This window comes from Perca fluviatilis, chromosome 4 (genome assembly GCF_010015445.1).
Source record: "Perca fluviatilis chromosome 4, GENO_Pfluv_1.0, whole genome shotgun sequence".
Taxonomy (NCBI): domain Eukaryota; kingdom Metazoa; phylum Chordata; class Actinopteri; order Perciformes; family Percidae; genus Perca; species Perca fluviatilis.
Genome location: NC_053115.1, coordinates 18,565,380 through 18,591,737, shown reverse-complemented (window position 1 = coordinate 18,591,737; position 26,358 = coordinate 18,565,380). Strand labels below are relative to the sequence as shown.

Here is a 26,358-nt window from a genome sequence, read left to right as displayed (position 1 = left end):
CTTAAACCCCCAAATAGACACAAGTTGTCCCAACATCTTCAGGTTCAATGCATGTCAGTGGGTTTCGGTAATTTGATAATCTGCAAATTTGTTAAGGAAGTTCAATGTTAATAAAGGCAGCTCCTGCATTGAAATCTTTACTTTTTTGTTTTATATTGTGCATATTCCTAAATACATTTGTGTTTAAACAAGTTACCAGAAAAGGATGCTCAGAAAACTTGGGGGAACCAGTTTTTTTGCTGGGGGGTTCAAGCTACTATAACTATGGTGCTTTATTTATTTATTTTAATAGAGATCATACATGCACTAAATCAGAAAACAAAAATAGAAAAGTACCACTCTAAACTTGTATTATTTTGAAATAATACAAGTAATACAAAACGTGTATTATTTTTGAAATAATACAAGTTTATAACGGTACTTATATATTGAAAACCTCACTAACCTTATGCGCATGCGTTGTTGTTTTTAATTACTCACCGAAAACTTTCGATGCCGTTAACTTTTCTCTCCAGTATGTAAATCATTGTTGTGGCATTTGAAGAGTGCAGTAAGACATCAGCTCAGATTGGCCACTTGTGCGTCAACCGGCTGATTGTGCAATCAGCCGGTTGACGCAGCCATACGAAGGCCACCATACACACGCCATAAGTGCGTGCTCGAGCTTGTGATGTAGACACTGTAAAACTAAGGTTGTAGAGGATCGTTATATAGGAGGTGGGCTGAGCTGTTGGGTTGGTTATCTCGCTTCATCAATTCACTTTTCTTTTTTTTTTACCTTTTGACGATGTCGCCTGCTGGTGCACAGAAGGTAAATTACCACATTCTACTTTTCAATTAGAACTATTAAATTGAATCCCCTTCTTGTTTGATTTGTAGACTCGGGTAGCATTATGAAATGCTTGCAGAAAATTTGAATTACTTGGTGGCTGTGTAGTTCCTACGAGGTGGAGTCGGGTGCAGTGCTGTTTGAAGATGTTTTGTATTTTGTGTGTTTTGTATGTTTTTTGTGTGACAACAAAATTAATGTAACTAAGTACATTTATTGAAGCACTGCACTTAAGTACAATTCTGAGGTAGGCCTTCTTGTACTTTACTCGACTATTTCTATTGTATGCTTCTTTACAGACCTACTTCTACTCCACTGCATTTCAGAGGATATCTTGTACTTCTCACTTCCCTACTTTTATCTGACACCTTTAGTTATAGAGCCTACTTGTTACTTCGCAGATGTAGATTATTAATACAAATATTAATCAACATATTATTTATTATATATTTTTAAACTACCTTAACATATAGGCTAAAGTAACGACCTCTACAGGCGCAACATTATATGCACATTAATGCATCACTAATCGAGTAATATAAAAGGGCCAATCTGCATAATATTCCTTTACTTTTGGATCTTAAAGTATGATTAATGCTAATACTGTTGCACTTTTACTAAGTAAGATTTTGAGTTTAGGGCTTTTACTTGTAACTGAGTATTTTTACACTGTATTTTTACACTGTAGTATTACTATTTTTACTTAAGTAAATGATCTGAGTACTTGTTCCACCACCAATGACCCTGCAGAAAATTGTGCCCAACAACAGAATGTGCAGACTAAATATCAGACAGGGAAGAAATATCAGACAATCTATGGAAGTGTCTATTGTCATATATTGCAGGTGTAAATCTGATATTGTCTCTCCAGCTGCAGGTTGTGCAGCTGTGTTAAATGGATTGTAGATTACAACAAAGAAAGAAGTTGATAGAGGAGATGGTGTGATTTTAGCAAATTATGGGACTACTTGATAAAATAAATGTGTATAATCTAATCCATTTAGGCTATTTGTTTGTATAAACAGAGCAGTTCTCTGACATTGGTGCTAATGGTTACTTCTGCAGCCATTGGAGGAACTCTGCAATATGGCTACAACCTCGCCATAATGAATTCTCCCACAATTGTAAGTCTTTCAATTTAATTGCCAAATTGCAACTGGTTGTGTGTGTGTTCATGCAAACGCAGAGTTCAGTGTTACCAAGTGTTGATTTAGTCAAATATAGTACATTTACTTATTTGTAGAGCTGATAAGATACTGCAGGGCGAGTAAAAATGTTAAGTTAAGTATATTAACACTGTGGTTAAATTGATACTGATGATACGTATCTGTAAGTCTAGTTAGTGGGTTTGTTCCCTGTTGGAGCTGTGCAGGCCAGCATCACCGTTGTTACACATTTGGATCACAGTATACATTGGCACAAAGAACAATTATGCTACTTGTATCTGTGATAAGTCCTTCTCACTGTGACACATCCAGTTTTATTAGCCTATTTATTAGGAACTTATTCTGGAAGCAGGATCTTTCCTCTTGTTTCATTAAGCTGGGCCCTCACAAATAAAGTGCAGAAACTATATACATAACAATTCTGCAAATGTTATATTCTGATCCTTTGGGGGAAAAAAGTGAAATTGATTTGTTGATGCTGCAAAGTGACCCTGCAAGTTAATCTTCTTGCCGCTAAAATGTAAACAGACGGATGAACTGAGGTAATAAGTGTCAGCTTTAACCGCTGCTCTTGTTGGTTAAGTCAGTGAGACTTTAATGGTTGACTGTCTTGTCTTTTCTGACAGTTTATTCAAACTTTTATCAATGAGACGTTCTTGGAGCGCTGGGACATCCAGTTGGAGGACTACCAGGTGACTCTGGTTTGGACAATTATCGTCTCCATCTTCTCGTTGGGGGGCTTTGCGGGGGCTCTTATCGCGGGACCTATGACCATACGTTTCGGGAGGTAATATAAGATGCTGCATCATGCTGCTGTGTGTAAATGTATTGATGCACAAGTACAGAAGATTACCAAATGAAATGTGTATGATTGACCTGTACATGCACATGTATTAATTGATAATGATTGTTTATTTGCTTTCCTCTATCACATGCATATGTTTTGATCCTCAAAGAAACACATACGCATAAATCATGCTTACATACTGCATCTTTGACTGTAATTGACTTTGAAGCATTAGGCTGGTGTTATTTTTCTTTTATTATTGTGAACAAGATCCCTTAGAGTCTACGAGTCTGTATTTCTTCAGACTGAAACTCTCGTTGACCGCCAGCGGCTGTTAGCAACCTATTTATTTTAATCTTTAACTTTTCTCGTCCCAAGGAAGAAATGCCTGTTGTTGAACAACATTTTCCTCATGGCTGGAGCACTCTTAGCTCTGACAAGTAGAGCTGCCAAGTCTTTTGAGATGATCATTATCTCCCGTGTCCTGGTTGGAATAAATTCCGGTATGTCATTTATGTCAGTAAATGTTTATGTTTGCGTTCAAATACCTGTTATACTCCCATTATAATAAATTAATTGTGTGTTTTGCAGGGATCAGCATGAATGTGCAACCTATGTATTTTGGAGAAAGTGCACCAAAGCACTTAAGAGGGGCTCTCTCCTCGTCATCAGCTGTTTTCGCAGCATTTGGTGTTGCGCTGGGACAGGTGGTTGGACTCAGGTATGAAAACTGTTAGACACATTTTTGTCAAAATAGGCTAATCCTTTACTAAAACATGTGCTGTAGATTTCATAGATATCCACATTAACACTCAGGATTATTTATTTATAGAGAGATTCTGGGCAGTGAGCCGTGTTGGCAGTATCTTCTTGCCAGTAATGCCATTCCTGGCCTCATGCAGCTCTTAACCCTGCCGTGGTTCCCTGAGAGCCCCAGATACCTGCTCATCGACAGGGGGGACAAGGAGGCTTGTATTAACGGTGGGTACTGTAATCTGTCAACCAACCAGTGGTGGAAAGTAACTAAGTACTGCACTTAATGCATTTGTTAAATAGTGTACTTTTTAATTCCACTACATCAATCTGACAGCTGCAGTTAATAGTTACTTTTGATTTTAAGATTTTACAATTTATAACACATATGATAAGCCTATAAAATACAAGACTTAACCAAAGGTTCCCAACTTTTTTGGCTTTGGACAAAGTACAATTGTGTAGTTGGGGCCCCTTGTGACGTTGCAGATGTCTATGAGTTCTTAGAAGCACTAACAAAGGGACATTTCCCCTCTAAACTTATCAGATGTTTCATTTAAATAGCTGTCATCCAATATTTCACAAAAGAGCATACATTAGAGAAAAGTAAAAAATATTCCTTTCTCATTTCCTCTCCCATTGTTCACCTCACAACCCCCCAGATTCATCCTGTGACCCTTTGGAGGTAGTCCATCATCTAAACTACTGAGTGCATTTTGCTGCTAATAATTTTCTTAAGTAGGAGTTTAAATGCAGGACTTTTACATTGCTGTATTGGTACTAAGGATCTAAGTGCTCCTCCGCCACTGCTGTCAACTCAGCACATGAAATTCATACATCTTTTATATATAAGAAACACACAGAATAATAAGGTATAGCCAGAGAATAATAGAAAATGACAAGTCAATTAAGTTGTGTTATTTTTCTTGCTCAGCTTTGAGACGGCTGCGAGGCTGTGAGGTCCAGAGCAGTGAGCTCGATGAGATCCTGCAGGAACAGGCTGAAACCAAAGGCATGAGGCCCCGTCGACCCTGGGAGCTTTTTACTGATCGCTCAGTGCGCTGGCAGCTCATCTCTGTCATGATCATCAGCAGTGCCATGCAGCTCTGTGGTAATGACTCGGTAAGAAGAAAAGAATGGCATAGTGCGTTGTGTGTCTCTATAGAAAATATTATTGTATAATCCATGAGGATCAGTTTTACTGATAGCGAGCTACAGTAACAGTATCAGATGTTCTTTTGGCCTCTGCAATGTCAGAAGGTTGACTAGAAATTTGAGATGATTCATCAGCTGTTCGTGTCACGTGTGGGTTTCTTTATGTTCCTGCAGGTCATATTAATAATGTATAGTGGTGATGAAGCTATATCCCTTGCTGTAATGTGCACTAAATAATGTGTGAAGACAGCTTATTGTTTTGACTAAAAGGCTTTGTCTTCTCTTTGTAATTTTCGCTCTGTGTATATTTAGAGTAAATAACGTGTCTTTACTGTTTTTTTTAAGAACTGCAACAAGTTGCAACAAGTTGCCTTTTCGTCAGAAAATACTGACTAAACTCTCCTGTGTTTCAAGACTTTTAAATACATGCTTGGCAGTTTAAGGGAGGGGGTCAGGGTATTAACATAGTTACTCTTTGTACAAAATCCTGGCTTAATCCGCTTATAACAGTTGAAGCACTTGTAATGATGCTCAGCAGCACGCTAATATTGTTTTGTGCTCCTTCTTTCTTTCAGATTTACTTCTATGCATCATATGTATTCAGAGAAGCTGGAATATCTGATGATAAAATCCAATATATTACAATTGGCACTGGTTCATGTGAATTCACAGCCTCTATAATATGTGTAAGTATCCGTCATTAAAGCACATGTTATGTAAGTGGCTAGAGGCAAAGAGAGACTATGGTTTGCATTCTTCTTAAAGCTTTGACCCAGACTAAGGACTGACAGTCTATATCCACTATTTCTTGGCTGGGTTGCAGTAACTTCCTAACTGAAGTCCTGGTTGCCAGGCAACCAGCGGAGACTCCAGTTTCTTACAAGTCAGTTTTGTACAGATTAAACTTAAAAAAACTTTAGAGGTGCTGGTAATGATACGTTTCGGGATATCTGTGAATTATTGATGATCATATTCAGAGCATGTTTGCCGTACATCAATATTATCTATTCAATCATCCACAGAAAGTTCCTGATTTGTTTTTGTTCAGTGCTTGCTGCTCTGGACTTCATGTACCTTACCATAACAATTTAATTTGTTATAATAAAATATGTAAAAAAAAACAGAGTCAGATGTCCATATTTTCAGAATCTGCTGATTGAGCTCAAAGGTCGGAGGTTCATGCTGATGGGAGGGTACATCTTCATGACCATCTGGGCTGTTGTCTTCACAATTGCTCTGTTGTTTGAGGTATTATAAATCACATAATTAACCCACATAATAACCTACATGTTTAACTTTTACAATGACAAATGATGTCATCAGTCTTTAATTTTCAAGGTAACGAAAATCAATGAATGTGATAATTATGTGAGTTATGTGAGTATCACAAGTCAAAAGCTTGTGAGTTGCTGACGGTGTATATTTTACTTCCCTCCACACATGCAAACAGCACTATGTTTCCTGGATGCCGTACCTGAGCATGGCCTGCATCTTCACCTACATTCTCAGCTTTGGACTGGGACCAGGTAAGTTTGTCCATTTTGGAGACTTTCTATATTTGGGTTTTTATGTGAAAAACACAAACAAAATATTTTCTCAAGATGCAAATAAAGACATTTAAATAAACACAGTCTTCAAGATGGACCAGTTAAATACAGTTTTTACTATGTGTGATATTTTAACTTGCTATTATTCAGTAATACCATATAAGTTTGTTATATAGCTGAAATAAATGTTGATCATTAATTCATGAATGTGTGAAGCAACTTATTGCTAAGTATGTGTTACCAAGTATCAGAAATCCAGTACGGGTCATGCTAAAGTAGCTAGTGTTTATATTTGTACTTCTATTTTTAAGGATGTGATGATGAAGCTAACTCTGATCAATATGTTTTCATTGTTGTTTTTTTCTCAGCTGGAGTGAGTGTCGTCCTGCCCACAGAGCTCTTCAATCAGACTGCTCGGCCAGCAGCCTCCATGATCGCTGGCTCCATGATGTGGCTCAACCTTTTCATCATTGGGATGATCTTTCCATTTCTAGTGGTCAGTCTGTCACTACATCCATCCGTCCATTTAACAGATGTGCAGTGACAATGAAAAAGCATAAATACATTGTAAACAATTTAAAACAAAGTGTGTAAATGCACCTACGACATTATTAAGTTACTAAAGCACTATGTTTATGGCTGGTTTTCTGGCGAAGGGTTACCTGTGCACACTGCTCTCCGACTCTCTGTTTCCTGTCTCTGTCTCTACTATATCTAATAACAAGCAAAAATGCTGAAAAAATTGTTTTATTGTAATGGTATTTTTTAAAATAGATTTAAGAAGAAGGAGGGGGAGGGGGGGTTGGATTTCTAGAATTAATTAGGAGACTCAGGCAGGTTAACATGCAACACAAAAGACTTCTTTATACCTCTCTAGAAATAGGAAAAGGCAGGGTGCCTTTTAGCACCTCCCAGAGTTCAGAGTGTGAAACTGAGGAACAAAGGGACTGTCTGTCAGAATGCTAATTGCTTCATCTCTGGTCTTATTAATCTTTCTAATATATGGAATTTGAAGCTACGGTTTTAGTTCATTCATCCGCAATAATATAAATCATTTTGTAATTCTGCCCATCTACTTATACAAGCAGAGGAAACACGCTGGCAGGGATAGAGTGAAGCACACAATTAGACATTTAGTCATTTATTTGACTAAATGTATTCTTACATTAGTCTGATAGATTCCTGTTGCCTTTCTTTCACAGAGCGAGTTGAGAGAGTACTGCTTTGTGCCTTTCGGAGTGGTCTGCCTGCTGTCGGCGCTGTATGTCGGCCTGTTCCTGCCTGAGACCAAGGGGAAGTCTCTGTCAGCCATCACAAGTGATTTCCACAAGCTCAACTTCAAAGGCCAAGACACAAAGTGTGCGTCGCAAACTAAAGCTCAGTATCAGCTGGGTGAAGTGTGTCTTTCCACGGCCTTGTAGACAGACTTTTTCTCCGGAAACACGCACGGTCATATCTACTGTAGGACCTGATCTGCTTGAGCTGGGAGACGTCATGAACGGGAGAATGTTCACTTTCACATCACAGACAACAACTTGGATCTATTATTACTCCTGTATCTTGAGTGTGTTTTCTATTGAGAGAATTTAAAGGAATTATCTTTAATATCTTCACGTCGCACTTACGTTTTGTAACTTTGTGTCACTGATCACAAGACAAAGATAATTAAATCTAGGCCTACTGTATATTGGCAGAAGATAAGTCATCTGCTACCTTTAAAAACACATGAAGGCGTTTTGGGGTAAAATGTAAAACATTTTAGCCTAGCAAATAAACAGTAATGCATTTTATTAAGATGTTGTACATTTATTTCTTGTTTAATGGGACAAAGCATAAAGTTGTCAGCAAAGTTATTATTGACTATATGGCAAACTATGTCCTTTAACTTGATCCTCTCATTTGGGAGGTCAAAGGTCAGAGGCAGGTGGTGGACCAAATCAAAGAGAATGTATTTAGATAGAAACAATGAGTTAATTTGCACCTTATCAAATATAACTGCATGTATCAGCGTGCACACCTCTTTCAGAAAGAAAGGTATATTGATGTGTTTAGTAACGACTGAGATTTACAGTTTTTACATGAGTGGAATATGTGCAATTATTTATTTTGAATATTGACATTTTTCTTTTTAATGATCCATATCTGAGCTAATAAAAGTATCTTGTATTAACATCGCTTTTCATGTTTAATTGTTCAATGCGCCCATCAAAAGGTGCCTTTTATACATACAGTGATATAGTCACATCAAATAAAAATTTTCAAGTGTCAAAAGAAAGCTTTTATGACACTAGGGGGCTGATTCGTACTGTAATTTGTCAGTGTAGTGTACTGTAAATGTGCATTTACTGTTTTATGAACATGTAGAGCTGGCGCCCATATATAGAGGCTTACTCCTCGACGCAGCGGGCCCGGGTTTGACTCCAACCTGTGGCCCTTTGCTGCATGTCATTCCCCCCTCTCTCTCCCCTTTCATGTCTTCTGCTGTCCTATCCAAATAAAGACTGAAAATGCCCCAAAACATAATCTTAAAATGAAGCAAACCCACAATGGAATCACTGCAAAATGGATCAAACCACGTTCTACAACTCAAACTGGTACAACCTGTATTAAGTGAAATACTTATTTTGTTCTGCTACCATCAACTTTGTCCCTTAAGAAGGCTAGACACATTACTATTATAATTATAACAGAAGTAGAAAGCGACAGAAAATGAGAAAGATGTGTATAACAAGTAATACATTAGTCAGTGTTTTCCATTGAGGGCAATCTGTAAAACAAGTTTCTGTCATCGCTTCTCCAGCAGTGGTAAGATTTGTTTTAGTTAGAAGTGCATGAAAACGTAAGGTTTGCTGTGTGAATTGGAACACAACCCTCTCACTTTACACAGTTTGTTTCCCTTCTTTATTATACCCTGTGGTGTCTGCACACAGTCAGTGTAGATGGAAAGATCAGGTCTTATTTTCTTGTCTTCAGAAGAAGCCACATGCTCCCATTCTGAGTAGGATACTTTAACACAGTCAATATTATGCCTTAATGTGCCAGAATTAAGTTTCTTATTTCTATAAAGAAAACCTTACAATTATTTTGATGCAGGTATTCTCACTTAAATGGTATTTTAATTAGATAGATTGATAGATAGACTTAATTATAATTTTAAAGTTAAACTATGACGTACATTTTTCAAGTTACAATTACAGGGTAATGTTGAATGTTAAAGTGATGGTTCGGAGTAATTCACCCTAGGGTCCTTTGCACCATGACCTCGAGCCAAACACCCCCCCAGAAGCTTTTTTCATCTGGGTCTAACATTGGAGGGATTAGCGGTATAAGAGTAGCGTTAGCCGCTAGTAGCTTACCGCGCGCGCTAATGGACCCACGTTTGTATCTCTTAAATGACCCCACTAATAATGCCCGAAATGATACCAAAGGTCTACACTAGTATATATAGGTTATGCACTCATAAAACGATGGATTGGAAAGTTTGTAAGTACACCAGAAGTTTATGTAAATTACACTTGCCTGCTGGCTTCTGCTCTCTGCTGTTGTTGTTGCTGCTGTGAGACGAGTGCTTAGGGCCGTCTACAAATTACAACACCGAAAAGAGATGCAACAAAAATATTTTTTAATTTAACTTATTTTTTAAAGTGCTGTAATATAACTAGCAGGAGACAAGTAATAATGAGGTAAGTTTGGAACCATTACCTTATTTAATCATTAAATTAATAAATATTTTTGTTGTATCTCTTTCGGTGTGTAGTAATTTATAGACGCCCTTCGGCCCCGCCTAAATGCAGGTAGCAGCAGCAGCAACAGAGAGCTGAAGAGAGCAGGCAAGTGCGTAAACTTCTGGTGTACTTACAAACTTTCCAATCCATCGCGTTTTATGAGAGCATAACATATATATACTAGTGTAGACCTTTGGTATCATTTCGGGCATTATTAGTGGGGTCATTTAAGAGATACAAACGTGGGTCCATTAGCCCCGCGCTAAGTTACTCAGCGGCTTACGCTACTCTACGCTAACTCGCCCAATGTTAGACCCAGGTGAAAAAAGCTTCTGGGGGGGGTGTTTGGCTCGAGGTCATGGTGCAAAGGACCCTAGGGTAAATTACTCCGAACCATCACTTTAAAACAGAGTGTAGGACTAACAGTAGCATGAGGAGAGATAAAGTCAGCAAAATACATCTATTTTTCACTGTGATAGATTATTTATTACATGGTTGTTGAGGTATGGAGCTCCAGTGGATGATTCCACCAACCAGCCCATTTGGTCCGTCATCATGGCTGTGTTAAGTCTTGGAGCCTTGGCCGGGCCCGTTCACAGACCGGGTTGTCCTGTCACTTACGGCCGGTGAGAAATACACGCACAAACACACACACACATTGTAATTACAGTTATATGATCTAAACAGACATCTGTGGGGTTAGATAGTTGTTAATTAATATCAAACACCCAACTTTTACTTGCTGACATCTCTGGTTTTTAAACCTCTCTGACCAGTCACTGGTATGAACGGTTAGAAAACTGAAAAAGAAATGTAAGTATATCTGGTCTCACATGATACAACAGACCAGAAACAAGGGGCTTTTTCAGCCATTTGGTATACCTATTCGCTTTCTTGCTGAGAGTTAGATGAGAAGATTGATACCACTTTCATGTCTGTGTGTTTAATATAAAGCTACAGCCAGGAGACGACTATGAGCACGACTGGAAACAGCTACCTGGCTCTGTGCAAAGGTAAAAAATAAATGAATTTCCACGTTTAAAGAGGATCGTTACTAGTGAAAATACCATTAGACATGGTCTCAATGGACTTTACAATTAAAGGAGCACATACATAACAAACAGCAACAAAACAATTGAACAGAATTAAAACAGTAACAATAAACACCAGCAACGTCGTAACAAATAAGTTGTTTAATCCGATGAATCACTTTATATAAATATGTTGGGAGAGCTTTTGTGTGTTCCACTGTGGTTCCTGATTTACTTACATGAATACAAGTGTTTCAAAAACAGTTTTATTTTTTATTCAACTCTGTAATTTTGACATAGAAATGGCGGAGTAATATTTCAAGTGATGCGCCAGGTGTGCCCAATTGGCTCTGGGTGCCTGGTCGGATCTACTTGTTGTATAATGATACCAGAGACCATATTATGTCTATGCCAGAGACGGTTTAGAACCTTACCGGAGTACCAGCAGACAGACTTGTTTTCAGCGTTTGTCTACCGGTTTCAGTAAAGCTTTACCACCAACATGGAAGTCCCCCTGCTGTAGCGTAATAGTTGTAACATGGATTCCGATGTCTAGTCCGGGCCTGGATGGACTGATTCCAGTAATAACTACAAGAGAAAAGTTAGGAGCTTTTTTCCAATTGCAATTTATTTGATGCTCATCTCTGTACCAACATAGAGATGAGACTCAATAACAGAGTACAAAAACAAATATCTATAGAAAAGTATGCTTATATTGAAATATGTCCAAAGACGTTATAACAAAACATGTAGCTCACATGTCTTAAGAGCAATCTTGTTGAGTAAGATGATAAAATACGAAGTTAACATATTGTACATTTTCTGTGTATTTTTATACAAAAGTGTCAATGCAAGTCACTCTGTACAATTCTTAACCTTTAGAAAAGAGGACTTTTTTTTTTTTTTAATCCACTGCTGTGCACAATCAGTATTTTTTGAAGGCACTTTGCAACAGACCAAAAGCAGAAAGCAAAAACATTTAGGCCTAAAATACTTAACGAAAACACCTTGCACACTTGAGTACCAACACGAGTGAAAAAAAAAAAAAAATACTTCCCAGTGAAGAACACAAACAAAGGAACATCATTTCCTTACAGCATCTTCCACTTGTTTTCAAATAAGCAATTTCAAAAACAACCCTTGTCACCTTTTAAGGAGTAAATACTAGTGCAGAGTGGATCAAAAAAAAAAAAAAAAGGAGAAAAAAATAAAACATAACTTGGTCAAAGATGCGAGTCTTGCAGCTGGCAGTGTGAGCGCTACCAGAGCAGAGTGACATTACGGTGAACAGTTAAACTGTTACTGCCCCCGACCAGTGATCGACATTCAGTCCCCAGCTCGCATGCCAGAACATGCAGTTTACACTTTCAATCAAATGGCCATAACTTAAGATCTCTCCACTATGATGGACGAGGAAAAAAACAAGCAAATATATGTACAGGACCACCATTGACAATCACTGATCATATTGGTTGGCTCATATATATTTATATATATATTTATAGACTGTGTATATGAATGGTATATACATGTGTTACAATCACAACATAACCATAAATAATATAGGAATGTACTGAATTTAACAGCCTAATTTACACACATAATCAAACAAAGGAGGAAACGGATCAAAACACAGAAAAAGACGGCACACTTACAGAGACCGCACACGCACACACGCACACACGCACGGTATGATTTGCATCAAGATACAGGTTTTACAACACAGGAAAAAAAACAAAAAAACACCAACCTATGGAAAAAGATGTTAATCTACTGATGTGAGAGTTGTGCGAGAAGTCACTAAGATACAAGATAGTTACAATTTATTGTTGAATCTTATTTTGGTGGAGCTCTCTTCTCACAAATGCCAGCAGAGGTTTGATGCCAATTTTCTAACAGTGATTGCTTATTTTGTGTTTCAGTACATAAAAAACTAAGAGGGGGTATGTCATGATTGTGAAAAGGGTCTATGTTTGAATTTTTGATCGTTTTAACCAAAACCAAATTAATCTTAACTTACAGGCAATTGACCTTCACACACAATTTCTGCTAATTAGTAACATTCTGTCTGCTTATTTAAGAGGCACAACCAATTAATCGGTGCAGAAATGTTTTCAATAACAAATATTTTCATTAACAATTCACAAATGAAACAAAGCAAAGCAGAAAAGTGAATGGGAGGCTCCCATTGCGTACTGATTCGAGGAACCACTCAATTAAGTCTGTCTTCATCGAAGGAATGTCTTGGTTCAACATTTTGGATGAAACACATTTTCACTGCAAGACACTGTTTAGCTTGCACCGTAACCTAGCGACCATTAGTGCAAACACAAGACATATCATCTACTAACGGCACAAGCAAAACTGACAGAAGATGGGTGAGCAATACAAGAACTGCAAGTGATGAAGAGGACGAAACACTGAAGAAATGAAGTGAGCTTAATTACATGACTCTGTAAAAGTAGTATTACGTTTGGTCGGTCCAGAGGCTGATCAGTGCTCCAGCTGTTGTACAACACACACGCAACTGCACATCTACAGTTAACATAATTTAGAGTGAAAAAAAAAAATCATCAAAACGAGCAAATCACAAGATTTTTGTTTGACATAAAAACTGTACACAAAACCGAGGGCATGAATAAGTTAATAAAATATAATCTACATTTCTCAAAATATATGCTGAAAATATACCTGACCTTGGTCCCTGTTCAATACACACAACTGATTAAATACCTCACAAACAAGGCTTGGAAACATTGTCATTGTACAGGGGGATGAGGGGGGGGGGGATGTGAGCTCATTCCTAACAAGCTCAAGGCATGTTTTCAAGACAAATTTTACAGGTAACATTTTTTTTATCCTGTAATAATGGCTTTCCTCTTCTTATTTTGTATAAATAATTCACAAATCATCAAATCAAAAATTGATTGAAAGCCTTTTTACATCCAAATGAGCTGCTAGTAGAGTCGTAGTTGCTTCATTTAGAGCACAGTGTACCAGCTCTGCTCTCTGATTCCCAACCTCAGGTTAATGCTGAATGGCAACACTCCTCAAAAGGCTATATTCAAATAATAATAATAAAAAACCAGTAGGCTCTCCAAGCATTAAAGACCTGGATCTGAAAATAAAACTAAAAGAAATAAAGCTGTGGTGCTATTAAAGCTTTTCCCAGTGAAATTCTGTAGGCTAATTTCTCATAGAAGAGTGGTTGGTTTTCACTTGTGAATTTGCTACAACTTTTTATTGTTTAAATCTCATTAAGTTGGCGCAATATTTAACTCTGCTATGAGAAACACTATGGTGTTCTTTTCTTCAGTGAGGTAGCTTATTCTCTTTTGTTTTACCTAAAAAAAAAAAAAAAAAAAAATGCCAGATTTGATGGTGCCAGATGATCTTTATATGGATGCAGTAACAGTTAAAATAATAAGTTGTATCAATACATGTTTTAAGTGCTTCTTCTACTATAATCCTGTCAATAGTTATTCATTAAGGTCCTTGACAGCTATCAGTGCTACTCAGTGGCCAGCAAACTGATACTTTCTGTATGAAGCCGAAGAAAATTGCTTACAAAAGGCTAAATGTGTCAAGAAATATGCCGTGCGCTTGTTAGAAAAGTTTCTCGGAACAATTACTATATTACAAGAAAACCTGCTATCAAAATTGAGCCAAATGAAATCCCTGTTCTTAAGAAAAACTAAATATTTCTTAAAAGAAGCAGAAAACATCATAAATACAGAATTCAGCCCTCTTGCAGCTCTGAAGTAAAGACAACTGTTACGGCCTTTAAGGGAACGAGGAATATGAAGCATTCAAATTATTGTAATGGCCAAGGTACATCAGAGCAGTTAAAGTGGGCGAACAAACAGTAAGTTACTTGTCGAGAAACGTTTGTGTATCGAAAAAAAGCTCAATAACACGCAAGCCAAAAACAAACGAAAGAATACCAAACATAACTTCAACTGATCCACATCAGGTAAAGGAGATAAGACCTTCATGTCGTTTCTTTGTAAAGAAAATTTAAACACGTGCATGCTCTTTTCATACTTTGAAAAAGTAGAAAAAGTAGGAATCGTATGGCGTCAGTGACAAAAATATCGGATACACATTAAGTGACGTAACCAACAGAAAAAGTAGCCTTGAGGCAAAGTTATTCCCAAATACAGAGCATCTTCTGTGGGCAACCCCGCTTTGTCATAAGAATGAGAGGCTTTGCTAGAACTTTAGCAAATATGTCACTTCCCTCCAAAGTCGATTCCACTTTGACCTGCCTCAGCATCAACCAGCGAAGAGGCAAAAGCAGACTGGACTATCTGAAAGCCAAAAGACTCGAGCAGGGACATGTTTTGTTGAGGGGAGAAGGGAGAGGTCAGGGAGGGGGTCAGCTCATTTAAGCCCGACCCTGAAACCCCCTGGGCCTTCTGGGCTTTGTGAACTCTGTGCTGGTGCTTGTTGAGGTAGGACTTGGTGCGGAAGGCCTGACCGCAAATACCGCAGGTAAACTTCTTTTCAGGGTCCGCCTTGGCTTTAGATCCCTCTGGAGAGCCCAAGGCCCCCGCAGAGGCTCCGTTACAGGCCAAAGAGGGCATCTCGAGCTCCGGCCCGTCAGGTTTATGTGGAGATTTAAGTTCGTCACCGTTGGACAATTCCCCATACGAAGGATCTGATTCTTCTGATTCCAGATGAGGACATTTCCCAGTGTTTTCCTGCCCATCTGTGGTAAACCCAGCATGGAGAGGAAGGGAGAGAGTGTGACAGAGAGAGAAAAAAAAAGAGAAAATGGGAGGAAAGGGAGGCATGAATTAGCAATGGATTATATAACCGGTTTTGTCAAACACAACTTTAATCCAGTAGTTGGTTGGCACCTGCAAAAACTTAAAAATGTAACTTGAGAACTTTTGTGAGAAGGCACCAAGTACAAGTAGAACAAATTGTGACATTTCATCTTACAGTCAATCACTACATATAGTTATGGCATTACACTATACAATCATATATCTCCATTTGCCCAGTGTCCACTGACAGTTCTGCTGTGCTCATCCAACCAGTGGGCAGTGCTAGCACCATGCCTCCACCCACCCTCCTGTTGGACTGTACTGACCTGCAGCAGGCCCATGGACAGGGAAGCCAGGCACCCCGCCAGAGCGACAATCCCAGAAATATGGAGCCCCACCTGCCTTCCCCATGAGCAGCTCAGGCTGCAGGCCCAAGGCTGGAGGGCCAGGCTGGGGAAGAACTGGGTGTCCAGAGAGCCCATGAAAGCGACCCTCTGCCTCAGACGAGGTGAGAAGCAGCTGGTGACTGGCGCACAGGTCTACACAACACCCGGCCAGGGAGAAAGGAAGGGGAGGGGGCAGACATAACAGGCCGGCGGAAACCATACAGACAGAATTACCTTCATTTCATGACTAGTACTTGAAATGCTGTCTTTGAATAAAAGTAGTTTCTAGTTTGAAAAATAATCCATGTTGAGTAAGTCCCATCACTAAAGCTGTCAGTGATGAATTAATTAACTTTTCCCTCTTTTCCCTTAGAACGAATACACTCAGTCACTCAGAATTAAATCATTCAAACCAAATGATGCCAAACTGTGTGTTGTGTTTACTCTAATTCTACAACTCAAATATTCACAGTCTCTTTCCCTTTCAATTAGCTTTAATCGAAATTACAGTTCAAAGCCACAATGAGCAGCACTATGGTAAATGCTTAGATCATATATATCTGCCACATGACAGTCAGTCAAACTGATGTCCACAGTGTTGAAGGAAAACACATTTATAGCCAACTGCTGCAGCAAGAGGTCTGCTTATCAAGTAATACTCATAGCAGGAGATACACTGAATGACTCCACAATCAATTTTATAAATCCCCTAATCCTCTCACAACTTCAGCAATGCTATTCTTAAACTGAACAATCTTGAAAAGAAGCAGAAAAAAGACAAACTTGCCTAACAGTATAACCTGAGCAAGCAAATAAAAACAATAATGCTGCCCAAAGGACGCACACGGAAAAACATGACTAATCTTTCAACACCAAATGCAGGAAGATTTTGACTTTTTTGGTGTATCTGTGGGTCGTCGAGTAGTGTGACATGTTGTTCTTGTCACAAACCTGCCGGTAAACACTATGGCAACAAATATTGATTTTAACATCGTGGATTCAAAAGAAACTGCTAACGCACTAACTAATAATATAATAATAAGCTTGTCAAGTCTCCACTTGCTTTGCACCTGCTAGGGCAGAAATGATAGGGTCAATGTGATGCTAATGAATTCCTATTGATAAAATGATAATACCACTAGTTAAAAAGAGGCCTGTACAGTTTCTCAAAATAACTCGAGCACAATAAAGGATAATGGCAAATATCTACAGTATACTTGCTGATGCACCTGCAGCCACCTGCCTACCTTGATGCAATTCAAAAGATGGCAAACAAAGAGAACATAATCAATAAGGGTGTCACGATTTCAATTCCAAATTGACCGAAATTAAGTCACAATGTCGAACTTCCAATTAAAAAATGGAATCGTCGATGCTGCCACGCCCCCATGTCACGTCCGGTCGGCTTGTCAAGCGGGAAAAAAAACACACGTGTTGAAGTGCTGCGAGTCAAACTCCTCTAACTTAGCTGCAGCCAGTCAAAAGATAGCATGGCAACAGCAGGAGACCCATCGACAGAACGTGAACCCCCTCCTCTTTCACTGAAGTCGCCGGTGTGGAAGTATTTTGGACTTCCAGTGAGTGACAACGTTCAATAGCAGTGACAACACCGTTTGGCAGCATCAATGCTGTTAGCATCGTGGCTAACACTTTAGTTACTTTATTTTTTGACAGATTGTTTCGGCTCTGCTTTCTAACATGATGTCATTGTGCTAACCGAGCTGCTTCACTGCACTTGTTAGATAATGTTTCATTAAAGAGTTCTCTGTTGATTTGTGTCGCGGTGTGCTCGTGGTGCGAAATGAATGTAAATGTTGTAATGTTGGAAGTCCCTCAAGTAGACAGAATATGTAACAACCACATGCTTATAGCGGCATTGACAATGCATAAGCCTGAGTAGTGTAGTACATATTAATAACAGGCTGCATTTGAGCATTAAATCTTTGAATATTATCAATAATGGCATAGCAACCTGTGCTTTAAAAAAAAAAAAAAGAAGAAAAAAAATCGAATTGAACCGTGACCTCAATCAAAACTTTTTATCGAATCAAGGATTTGGAGAATCGTGACACCCCTAATAATCAATTTTAGTGATTTATTACTTTAGGTGGCCAATGGTTTTTACCTTATGGAGTTCTGGAAGCAAAATCTGCTCTCATTATAATCAATAAGTTTGATAGCCAACCTTATTTCGGTCTTTAGCCAAATAGCATATTTTTCAAATGCTGTACGCTCATGCGTTTTTTTTTCAGATTATTCACATAATTGCAGGAAGTCAGTTACAAGTGCAATCAACAGACATAAATATCGTCTTCCATATTATCAATTGTGGTTTGTGCTCACAGTTCACTGTCTTTATGCTACTGGTTCTACAAAGGTTTCAATGAATCCAGGGCAAATGGAGCACACATAAAAAGGACACTCATGCAACACTGTGCATTGCTGAACAACTGCTGATGGACCAGCCAAGCAGAAACAGACACCATATGATGCCATGGCCATGCTGGACAGACACACATAAAAAAAAAAAAAAAAAGTTACTCAGCACTCCAAATTCTTACATGGTCATGTAAGAACTGTCAACTGTTAAGTCCAGACAACATCTACGTGTTTAATTACAGTATGCTATGATAGGAAAAAAATTTGTCCACATTATATTCCCAATTTCCAGCCTAATGAAGTCTTTACTCTAGGTGACAATGTAGTGTTTTAGTAAGAGAGGTGCCCATAGTACTAGGCCTCCCTACTTGTCTAACTAACAGAAAAGGTCATAATTTCCACTGTAGTTTCACTTCTGGATGCGAGTAAATGAGTTGTCTGCCTATTGACTTGCATTTGTTCTATAGTAACAGATGCACAGTTCATAGATCAGCAAAAAGGCATTCCTCTAATCATATCTGCAATACTAACCTTTGAGTCAGTGAAACTTCTGAGAACACACTAGTATATCCAGCACTTTATGTTGCAGTCTGTTGAGTGAACTGACCACCTGTCTAATCATATACTACTTAAGTTTCTGTTTAAGAAGTTAAGCACTTCATAGGAGGTGTGGACTATTTCAAGAGGGTTTCCTTCCACCTAATTACTACAGGGAGGTTCTGTATACACTGCCCCCTCTGAATGAAAGACAGTTAGCTAGCAGAAAAACAACCAGCACATGAAATTGAACAAAATGTCTGAGAGCAAAGCTTGGCAGGTTGATGTATGCTTGTGTTTTAAACATACACAAAAGATGCAACAGCGTGTTTCTCCAAACAGCAGCAGAGCAAATAAAAGCCAGAAACATGAAAGTTTGGGAGGGGGCGGCCGGCTGCTTGCCTTCCACTGAGCACTGGCGTCCCATGTGGTAAGGGGTGCCGTTGTGCATCTGCAGCTCCCCCCTTGGCTCAGGGAAGGTGTGCATTGTGGCAGAGGGGGGCAGTGGAGAGCCATGGTGTGTCTTTATATGCACCTTAAGGTAGGACGCAGTGGAGAAACCTGGGACCAGAAGAACAAAGAAAAAGGAAGTTTCTTGGCACACTCAAGGCCTTGACTATGACGAGGGGCGCCCTGGCTATTTGAGGTCACTGATCCGACACTAATGATTAATTCAGGGGGAGTTAAATAAATATCTTTATCTCAAATTGTATCTCTCAACAGTAAAGAGCATCACTATATCATAGGCAAGAGGCAAACATCCAAATTCCCAAGCAAACAAAAGGTGATGCACAGTATAAAGAGATGTTCTTGAAGAACGAATCACATTACGGTACTTTATTCTATTCTGGTGTAGTGGCCACAGTCAATGGCAATCAAATGGGACAAAACACACCATAAACAAAGTTTTGGGAAATGTCAGGGGTGTTTATGCTTCCTCCTGTGTCTGGGCAGAAAGTAAATACGCAGTGGAGGTGCCAACACAGAGGACCGCTAGCCTGGCTCTGCCCTCCTACGTACTACCGCTCAATTGGTAGGACCAGGCTAGAGGACCCTGGCAAAAAGAAAAGAATCAGCACACTTTTAAAAAGGTGTGATTTTCTATCGCTGTAGAGGAAAAAATGTTTCCCCTTTCATGCTAGGACTTTATTATGTTCTATGTGCACTTGCACATATTTGATTGGCAAACCCATTGCATTAATAGATCACAGTGCAACATTTAGATAGTGATCAACTCAAATGGTGTAGCTTTTTAGTTACGGTTTTGCAGTCATGGCAAACTCAACCTTCAGAGGGGTAGAGGAAATCCTGAGTGTTTTGGACTGGGTTATAAATTTACATTAAAAATAAACATTTCATTTATTCTTTCTCTAAGAACCCACAGCAGAGCCAGCCAAACACAAATAGGAGACATTGTGCTTTTTTTAACATTTCAATTCAGAACGTCAATGCTCCGATAGCAAAACAGTCCCTTTCAGGATTTTGCAATGTCCGCAACAATTCACGCATATTCAACCAATCACCGTGAATTTGTTGCGACTGGCAATTTTGACCAATCACCGCAACTTTTCTGCAAATTTGACCAATAACAGGAGTTTCCCGTGACTTCAACCAATCACAGCAGTCCCACGTGCCAGACTGTGCGTCAGTATGTGACTCAGAGGCGTACTCTGAGAGCCACTGACCAGGCGGGAGCATAGACAGTATATAATAATGGACCAACAGATCCCATTGCTCTGGACGTAGACCAGAGCAATGGGATATTTGAAGCACTTTTCCGGTGAGCGCTGAGCGTTACTGCGCAGCCTCCAACTGGGAGAGACGACATAAATGTGACGTGAGCAACCTGTCTGAAAGTTGTAAGTCTTCTGGTAGCTGTGCCAAGAGAAATCTCAATCATTCCCAATCTTGCAGAGACGGAGAGCGTAGGTATATGTAAGGAGATAACATAGGCACAGGCTAATTATTGCTAACTAACATGCTAGTTAACATTAGTCATTAAACCTAAACAGCTCATGTAAGTCGAAACCGCCTACGAGCTTCTCCTGTACTATACGATAATTCCTCTAATATGTGAAAGTAAGTCGCTTGGTTATGACACAATCGTTAGCCTATTTTTACAAAAACGTCTGCTACGGAGCCATAACGTGAGGTACAAGGTAATGGAGCCTTTTATACATTGTCGTATTTCTTTAGAAATAAACAACGGACAAATAGTCTTTAAACGCTTCAGATGTAAAGTTATTCGCTGTCAAAGTGACGTCAAAATGAATGGCAGTCAAAGGAATGCTAACTAATATTAATAATGTTAAGATCAATAAGCCACTGACAGATATGTTCAAATTTGATTCATTCAATAAATTTTTTGTCTTAAATCCCCTAGCCATTTTCATATTATACCAACATTTGCAGCATCCTGAGCCTTTTTGGTAAGGTTACTAGGGAAACTCAGGCCAGAGTAATTTTATTCTCCCCGAAACAAGTTTCGTTTTTATTCTTAAAGAAGTATACCAAAAACAAATCGCAACTTTTTTTTTGCAATTTTCACCGTCTCTCGCAACTTCTCTGCAACAAAAATACAAAAGACATTGCAACTTTTAATGCATTTTTTTTACAAAAGCTCCCGCAAAATCAGGCATTTTGAGCTGCAACAATCTCCAAAAAAAGGCCGCAAAATCCTGGAGGGACTGGCAAAAGCACTGTTCTCCGCCATGCTTTGGCCGCACTCTATGCAATAAATGCAATGCATAATGTTTGCCATTTTATCGTATCTGAGCCACATAAATTGGACAAGCCACTCTTTGTGAAAGGAATACATGTTAGCCTTTTTGTGGTAGGCTCTGGCTCTGAGTGAGATGAGGCCATCTCTGCCGAGATGTTGGGTTAGGATTAGCATCTTACTGGGGACGGGGGAGACAGGTGGTACAGCAGTTACCTCCTCCGATGATATCAGGTCTAAGGCTGGGTCTTTTAGGGCCGGGGACAGGTGCAACAGGCACCGCAGCACTTCTTGTCAAAAAACAATCAAGAATTATCTTCATTTTGAAATACACTTTGTTTTAAGATTGGGATGTCACTCAAGGAGGAGTACAGGGTGTGGTTTCACACATGCGAGTGGGGGAATAACGCTACACACATACACACTGAGACAAACCTGCTAAAAGTCAGTTACACCAATGAAAAATGTTTAGTCACAATCTGGAGCCCTGTGGTGCATGTTGAGGTATTTTGAATAACTACCTTTGTTGCAAATGCCACAGTAGTTATGCGTCCCTTCACTGTGTTTCTTGAGGTGGTCCGTCATGTAGGCAGCTCGCAGAAACTTGCCACAAACTTTGCAAGGAATTTTGTCCTCATGGCATGCAAGGTGTGACCGGAGGCGATCTCTTGTAGCAAAAGATGCGTTACAAATCTGAAAAACAGAAATTAACACGTTAACCCACAAGCTATGCCTTTTCATAATATATTAACTCTGATATATAGATCCTGAATGTTACCTGGCACTTGTGGGGTCTCTCTGTTGTGTGAACCTGTTTAATATGTCCATTCAGGTGGTCTGGTCTGGAAAGAAAGAAGGAAAATAATATTTGATGTCCATCTTATGACTCATTTCTAACATATTTCCACACAGCTAAAGATGCTGTCTCTTACCATAAGCATTCCTTATTTAAACTAAGAAAATACTGCTGCTGCTGTTGTTAAAAACTATGTTGTGCAGGACTCATTTTATTTATCTTTCTTAATTAATAAACATAAGAATGTATTACTCTGGTAGCTGTTGACCTTCCTGCGCAAACCTTCTAAATACATCCATGGTGCAAACTTACCTCTATTACGACCAAGTGCTTAGTTATTCATGTGTGACTTTGTGAGCATTAAATTACATCCATGCTCTCTTACTGTTTAAACGTTCCATTACATTTGTGTGGTGACTCTTTTTAAAAGTTTTATTTTATTTTAATTTTTTTAATCAGAGGATGACTTATGTAGTGAATTAGTCGTGTTACAGTCAAATCTGGTAAACAATAACATGTAATGAAAATAGTACAGTAAAAAACAGTTTACTGGTAAGTAACCGTAAAATCTACTTCTGGTCAGTATACCATGGCATTCAAGTAAGTATAAATTAATGTAATATTTTAAATATCTGGGACAGGCATTCTTCCTCAGAGTGCAGAGGATTTATATATGTAGGATTTACTGGACAGTCCATAGTGTTGAGGCACATAGGAAACAAGGGAGAGAGAGAGGGCAGTATGACATGTAACACAGGTCCTAGGCCAGAATGAAACTATGATGTTGTGGTTATGTGGCAAAGCACTCCTGAACATATTAAATGTAACAAAAAGGCCAATGACTTAATTCATGCCAGAAAGCATTTAAATGTTGAAATAAAGAATAATAAAAAAAATGAATGTAGCACAACTGAGGGGATTCGACCTGTACAAATCTTTGATGGCTCTGTGACAAACTCCCACCTCATCACATTAGGATTTTTTTTTTAGCGATTAGCATGCAACTACCTTGACTTATTACATGTATTATTTGCATGTATTTTAACATCCAAAACAGTAGGTGGGGACAGTGAGTTTGCAGCAGAGCCTAAGAGCACTGAGCCTGGGAAACTGGTTTAAGCCAAATGACTCAGATGACAAATCACTCTGTAACGGCTCAGAAGTTTTCTTACAACAAAAACCGAAGGGTTTGCGTATGACAACATCAGAAAGTGGTTTAAATGACTGATAATACCCCCACACACTTAAGGGTTTGAACTATGTATTCCGTTAATAGGTGCCTACTTAAAATAATGACTACTTATAAAACGTAACTAAAATCCTTGTTTTTGGACCTCAGACCTGCATCCAGGCTGCCGGTGATAAAGTAGCTGACTACAACTTGTGTCTGTGTTTGTGCATCTCAAAAGCTGACAAACAGCTTTCTGAACAGCAGGACTGACATTAACTGCTTCCTTCAGTTTTTGCTTTGATGCAAAGCTGTGCTTTTACAGTTTTGTGATCGTGAGTAGTCACTTAATACCTACAGTTACTGTTTCTTCAGGTACTATATGCACCTCATAGTAAGAAACTATGTCCTGGGGGATTTGAGAGCCCCAGGCATTGAGGCACAGTCGCAGCACTGTTTTTCTACAACTCCACAAGACATGATATACGGTCAGTGTGAATAAACTTCAGCTCACCTTGAAAAACCTTTACCACAGCTTTGGCACACATAAGGTTTACCGACTGACCCGTCATGGGATCGCACATGGTACGACATCCTGTCCTTGCGTTTGAAACGGAGCCCGCACACATGACAAGCGTACGGCTTCTCCCCTGAATGGGAGAGCTTGTGTCGGTTCAGGTGGTAAACGTCGCGAAAAACTTTGCCGCAAATGTCACAGCCGACATGCCGCCTGGTCCTCTCCCGTTTGCGGCCGTTATCCAGTGTCAGCCCTCCGTGTAACTGCACGCCGTTTTCCACTAAACCCGGCTGAGACATTAAAGAAATGCCGCCCGCCGTTGACAGGCTGTCACCGACGTTGTTTATACCGCCGGTGTGGGCTCCGTGTTGCGCTTCGTGGTTCTTCAACCGGGAAGCCTCTGTAAATGCTTTACCGCAAGTCCCGCACGGAAACAGCCCATTGTCTTTCTGGGTGCTGTGATTAAAGTGTACAGCCTCCACGACCCCGACAGCTTTCTTTGGTCTCCCCTTGTTCCTTTTCGATCCCGGGGAGCCAGCGTCGTGCTGAAACGTGTTTCCCGGTATTTCCGTTGATGGGGAAACGGACAGTCCTTCGACAGGCTCCAACATTGGCATCGACGACTCGCCGCCGTCCTCCAATAACACGACGGCAGTGGCTTCACTGCCATCCACATGCATTTGTGCATTGTTAGCAAAGCTTTGACCGTTCACCAGCATTGTCATTCCGTTTACCAGATCCTGCTGCGCCACCGGGAAACCCAGCTCCGTGGCCCCTGTGGCCTGGAAAAGGCTGGCTTCTCCTCCCCGTGAGGTCGGGACGAGGATTTGTACGTTTGACTGTTTGATTACCTCCTGACATATCTCAATAACTGACCGCATCAGCAGAAACTTGGCAGCTGTCATCAACTCCGGAAAGCACTCCAATCGCACCACAATCCTAGAGGTGTAGGCGAAGTCCAAAACGTCTTTAAAAACTTTTGGGCTGATAGTGTGCATCTCCAGCTCCTTGGCGTCGCCCTCCGTCTGGCGGCTGAAGACCGACTCGAAATACTCGCTGCACGCGGCTAACACAGCTTTGTGTGCAGGGAAGCTCTCCTCGCCGACGCGTAGGATCACATCGCAGAACCTTCCTCCATCTTTCCTCTGAATGTTGAGGTTGTGTAGCATCTCCGCACTGTGCTTGCTCACCTGATAGGTGTACGAAGAAGTCCAAGACGGCTCCGCTACCTTCTCCATGCCGAATTCATCCAATAACAATGGTTGTTAGCGACAACGGTCGGAGAAATGACGGATTTTGTTTAACGAATTCGATCAGTTGATACCAGCTAGCTACAATATCCAAAACCAACCGCCCCTCCCCGTCGTTTTAGCATCTAACGTTAACGTTAGCAGTAGCAGGGAAAAATGGCAGCCCCCCAGCTTCCTGTGAACTTTGACCTTGCTTTCTTGAGGGGTGGGGGTCGCTCTTGTTTAGTGAAAAATGTTTCTCTATGATTTGATATTAAATGTTTATTTTGACGATTCTCTCGTTGTAATGGCTGTCAAGACGAGTATAGCCCCAGGACCGCAGGGGTCTATCACGTCTTCATGCCAAAATGTTAACACGCAGGTCTCTTCCTGCCTGGTCTGTTTGTAAAACCCCTCCCCCAACCAACCACAAATACGAAAAAAACCTTTCCTCGGTGCGAGTGCAGGTTGTAAGCATTATACTGTAAGTTGTGGCTTGACAAGACAATAGGAAAGATACCCATGAAATAAAACAAAATCAATCAGTAAAAGCTAATGCCAGTATTATTGTAAAAATAACTATCAGTATCTGTAGCAATCATTTTTGTTCAGTTTTTATGGTATTTGTGTATGGCATTTTTAAACAGGGTCTAGGGTGACCAATTTCATTTTATAATCAGTTTTTAGATAATACCTCAAGACATTGAGCTACCAATTGTTTTGTCTACTTCCATATACACGACGAGACCGAATATAATTTTTTTAATATGACACCACCACGAGCTGAACATAACTGAATTAACACCTGACAATGTCAACAAATACTCATTAAAGCTTCACTGAGAAGCTTTATTGCAACCCA

The 26,358-nt window shown here is 39.7% G+C and overlaps 2 protein-coding genes across 6 annotated transcripts; one reads left to right on the top strand and one right to left on the bottom strand.

The window, feature by feature from the left end:
* The first annotated feature begins 525 nt into the window (after positions 1-525).
* slc2a11a (solute carrier family 2 member 11a) lies at positions 526-8,407 on the top strand. 2 transcript variants are annotated; one of them, XM_039796636.1, is made up of 12 exons: positions 526-811; positions 1,895-1,953; positions 2,622-2,782; positions 3,161-3,285; positions 3,374-3,503; positions 3,615-3,763; positions 4,470-4,657; positions 5,266-5,376; positions 5,837-5,938; positions 6,141-6,216; positions 6,606-6,733; positions 7,440-8,407. In XM_039796636.1, exons 2-12 carry the CDS (start codon positions 1,936-1,938, stop codon positions 7,656-7,658), a joined length of 1,407 nt encoding a protein of 468 aa, XP_039652570.1. In that variant the 5' UTR covers positions 526-811; positions 1,895-1,935; the 3' UTR covers positions 7,659-8,407. The 2 variants fall into 2 exon arrangements, with proteins under 2 accessions (XP_039652570.1, XP_039652568.1); XM_039796634.1 differs by having other exon boundaries at positions 1,855-1,953.
* Positions 8,408-11,874: 3,467 nt separating this feature from the next.
* patz1 (POZ/BTB and AT hook containing zinc finger 1) lies at positions 11,875-25,837 on the bottom strand. Of its 4 annotated transcripts, XM_039797670.1 has the most exons (6): positions 24,265-25,837; positions 22,565-22,628; positions 22,308-22,479; positions 19,470-19,628; positions 16,092-16,304; positions 11,875-15,704 (listed from the first exon to the last, which is right to left on the bottom strand). In XM_039797670.1, the coding sequence occupies exons 1-6, from the start codon at positions 25,503-25,505 to the stop codon at positions 15,226-15,228; spliced, it is 2,328 nt and encodes a 775-aa protein (XP_039653604.1). In that variant the 5' UTR covers positions 25,506-25,837; the 3' UTR covers positions 11,875-15,225. The 4 variants fall into 4 exon arrangements, with proteins under 4 accessions (XP_039653604.1, XP_039653605.1, XP_039653606.1 ...); XM_039797671.1 differs by lacking the exon at positions 19,470-19,628; XM_039797672.1 differs by lacking the exon at positions 16,092-16,304 and having other exon boundaries at positions 24,265-25,836.
* Positions 25,838-26,358: the final 521 nt, after the last annotated feature.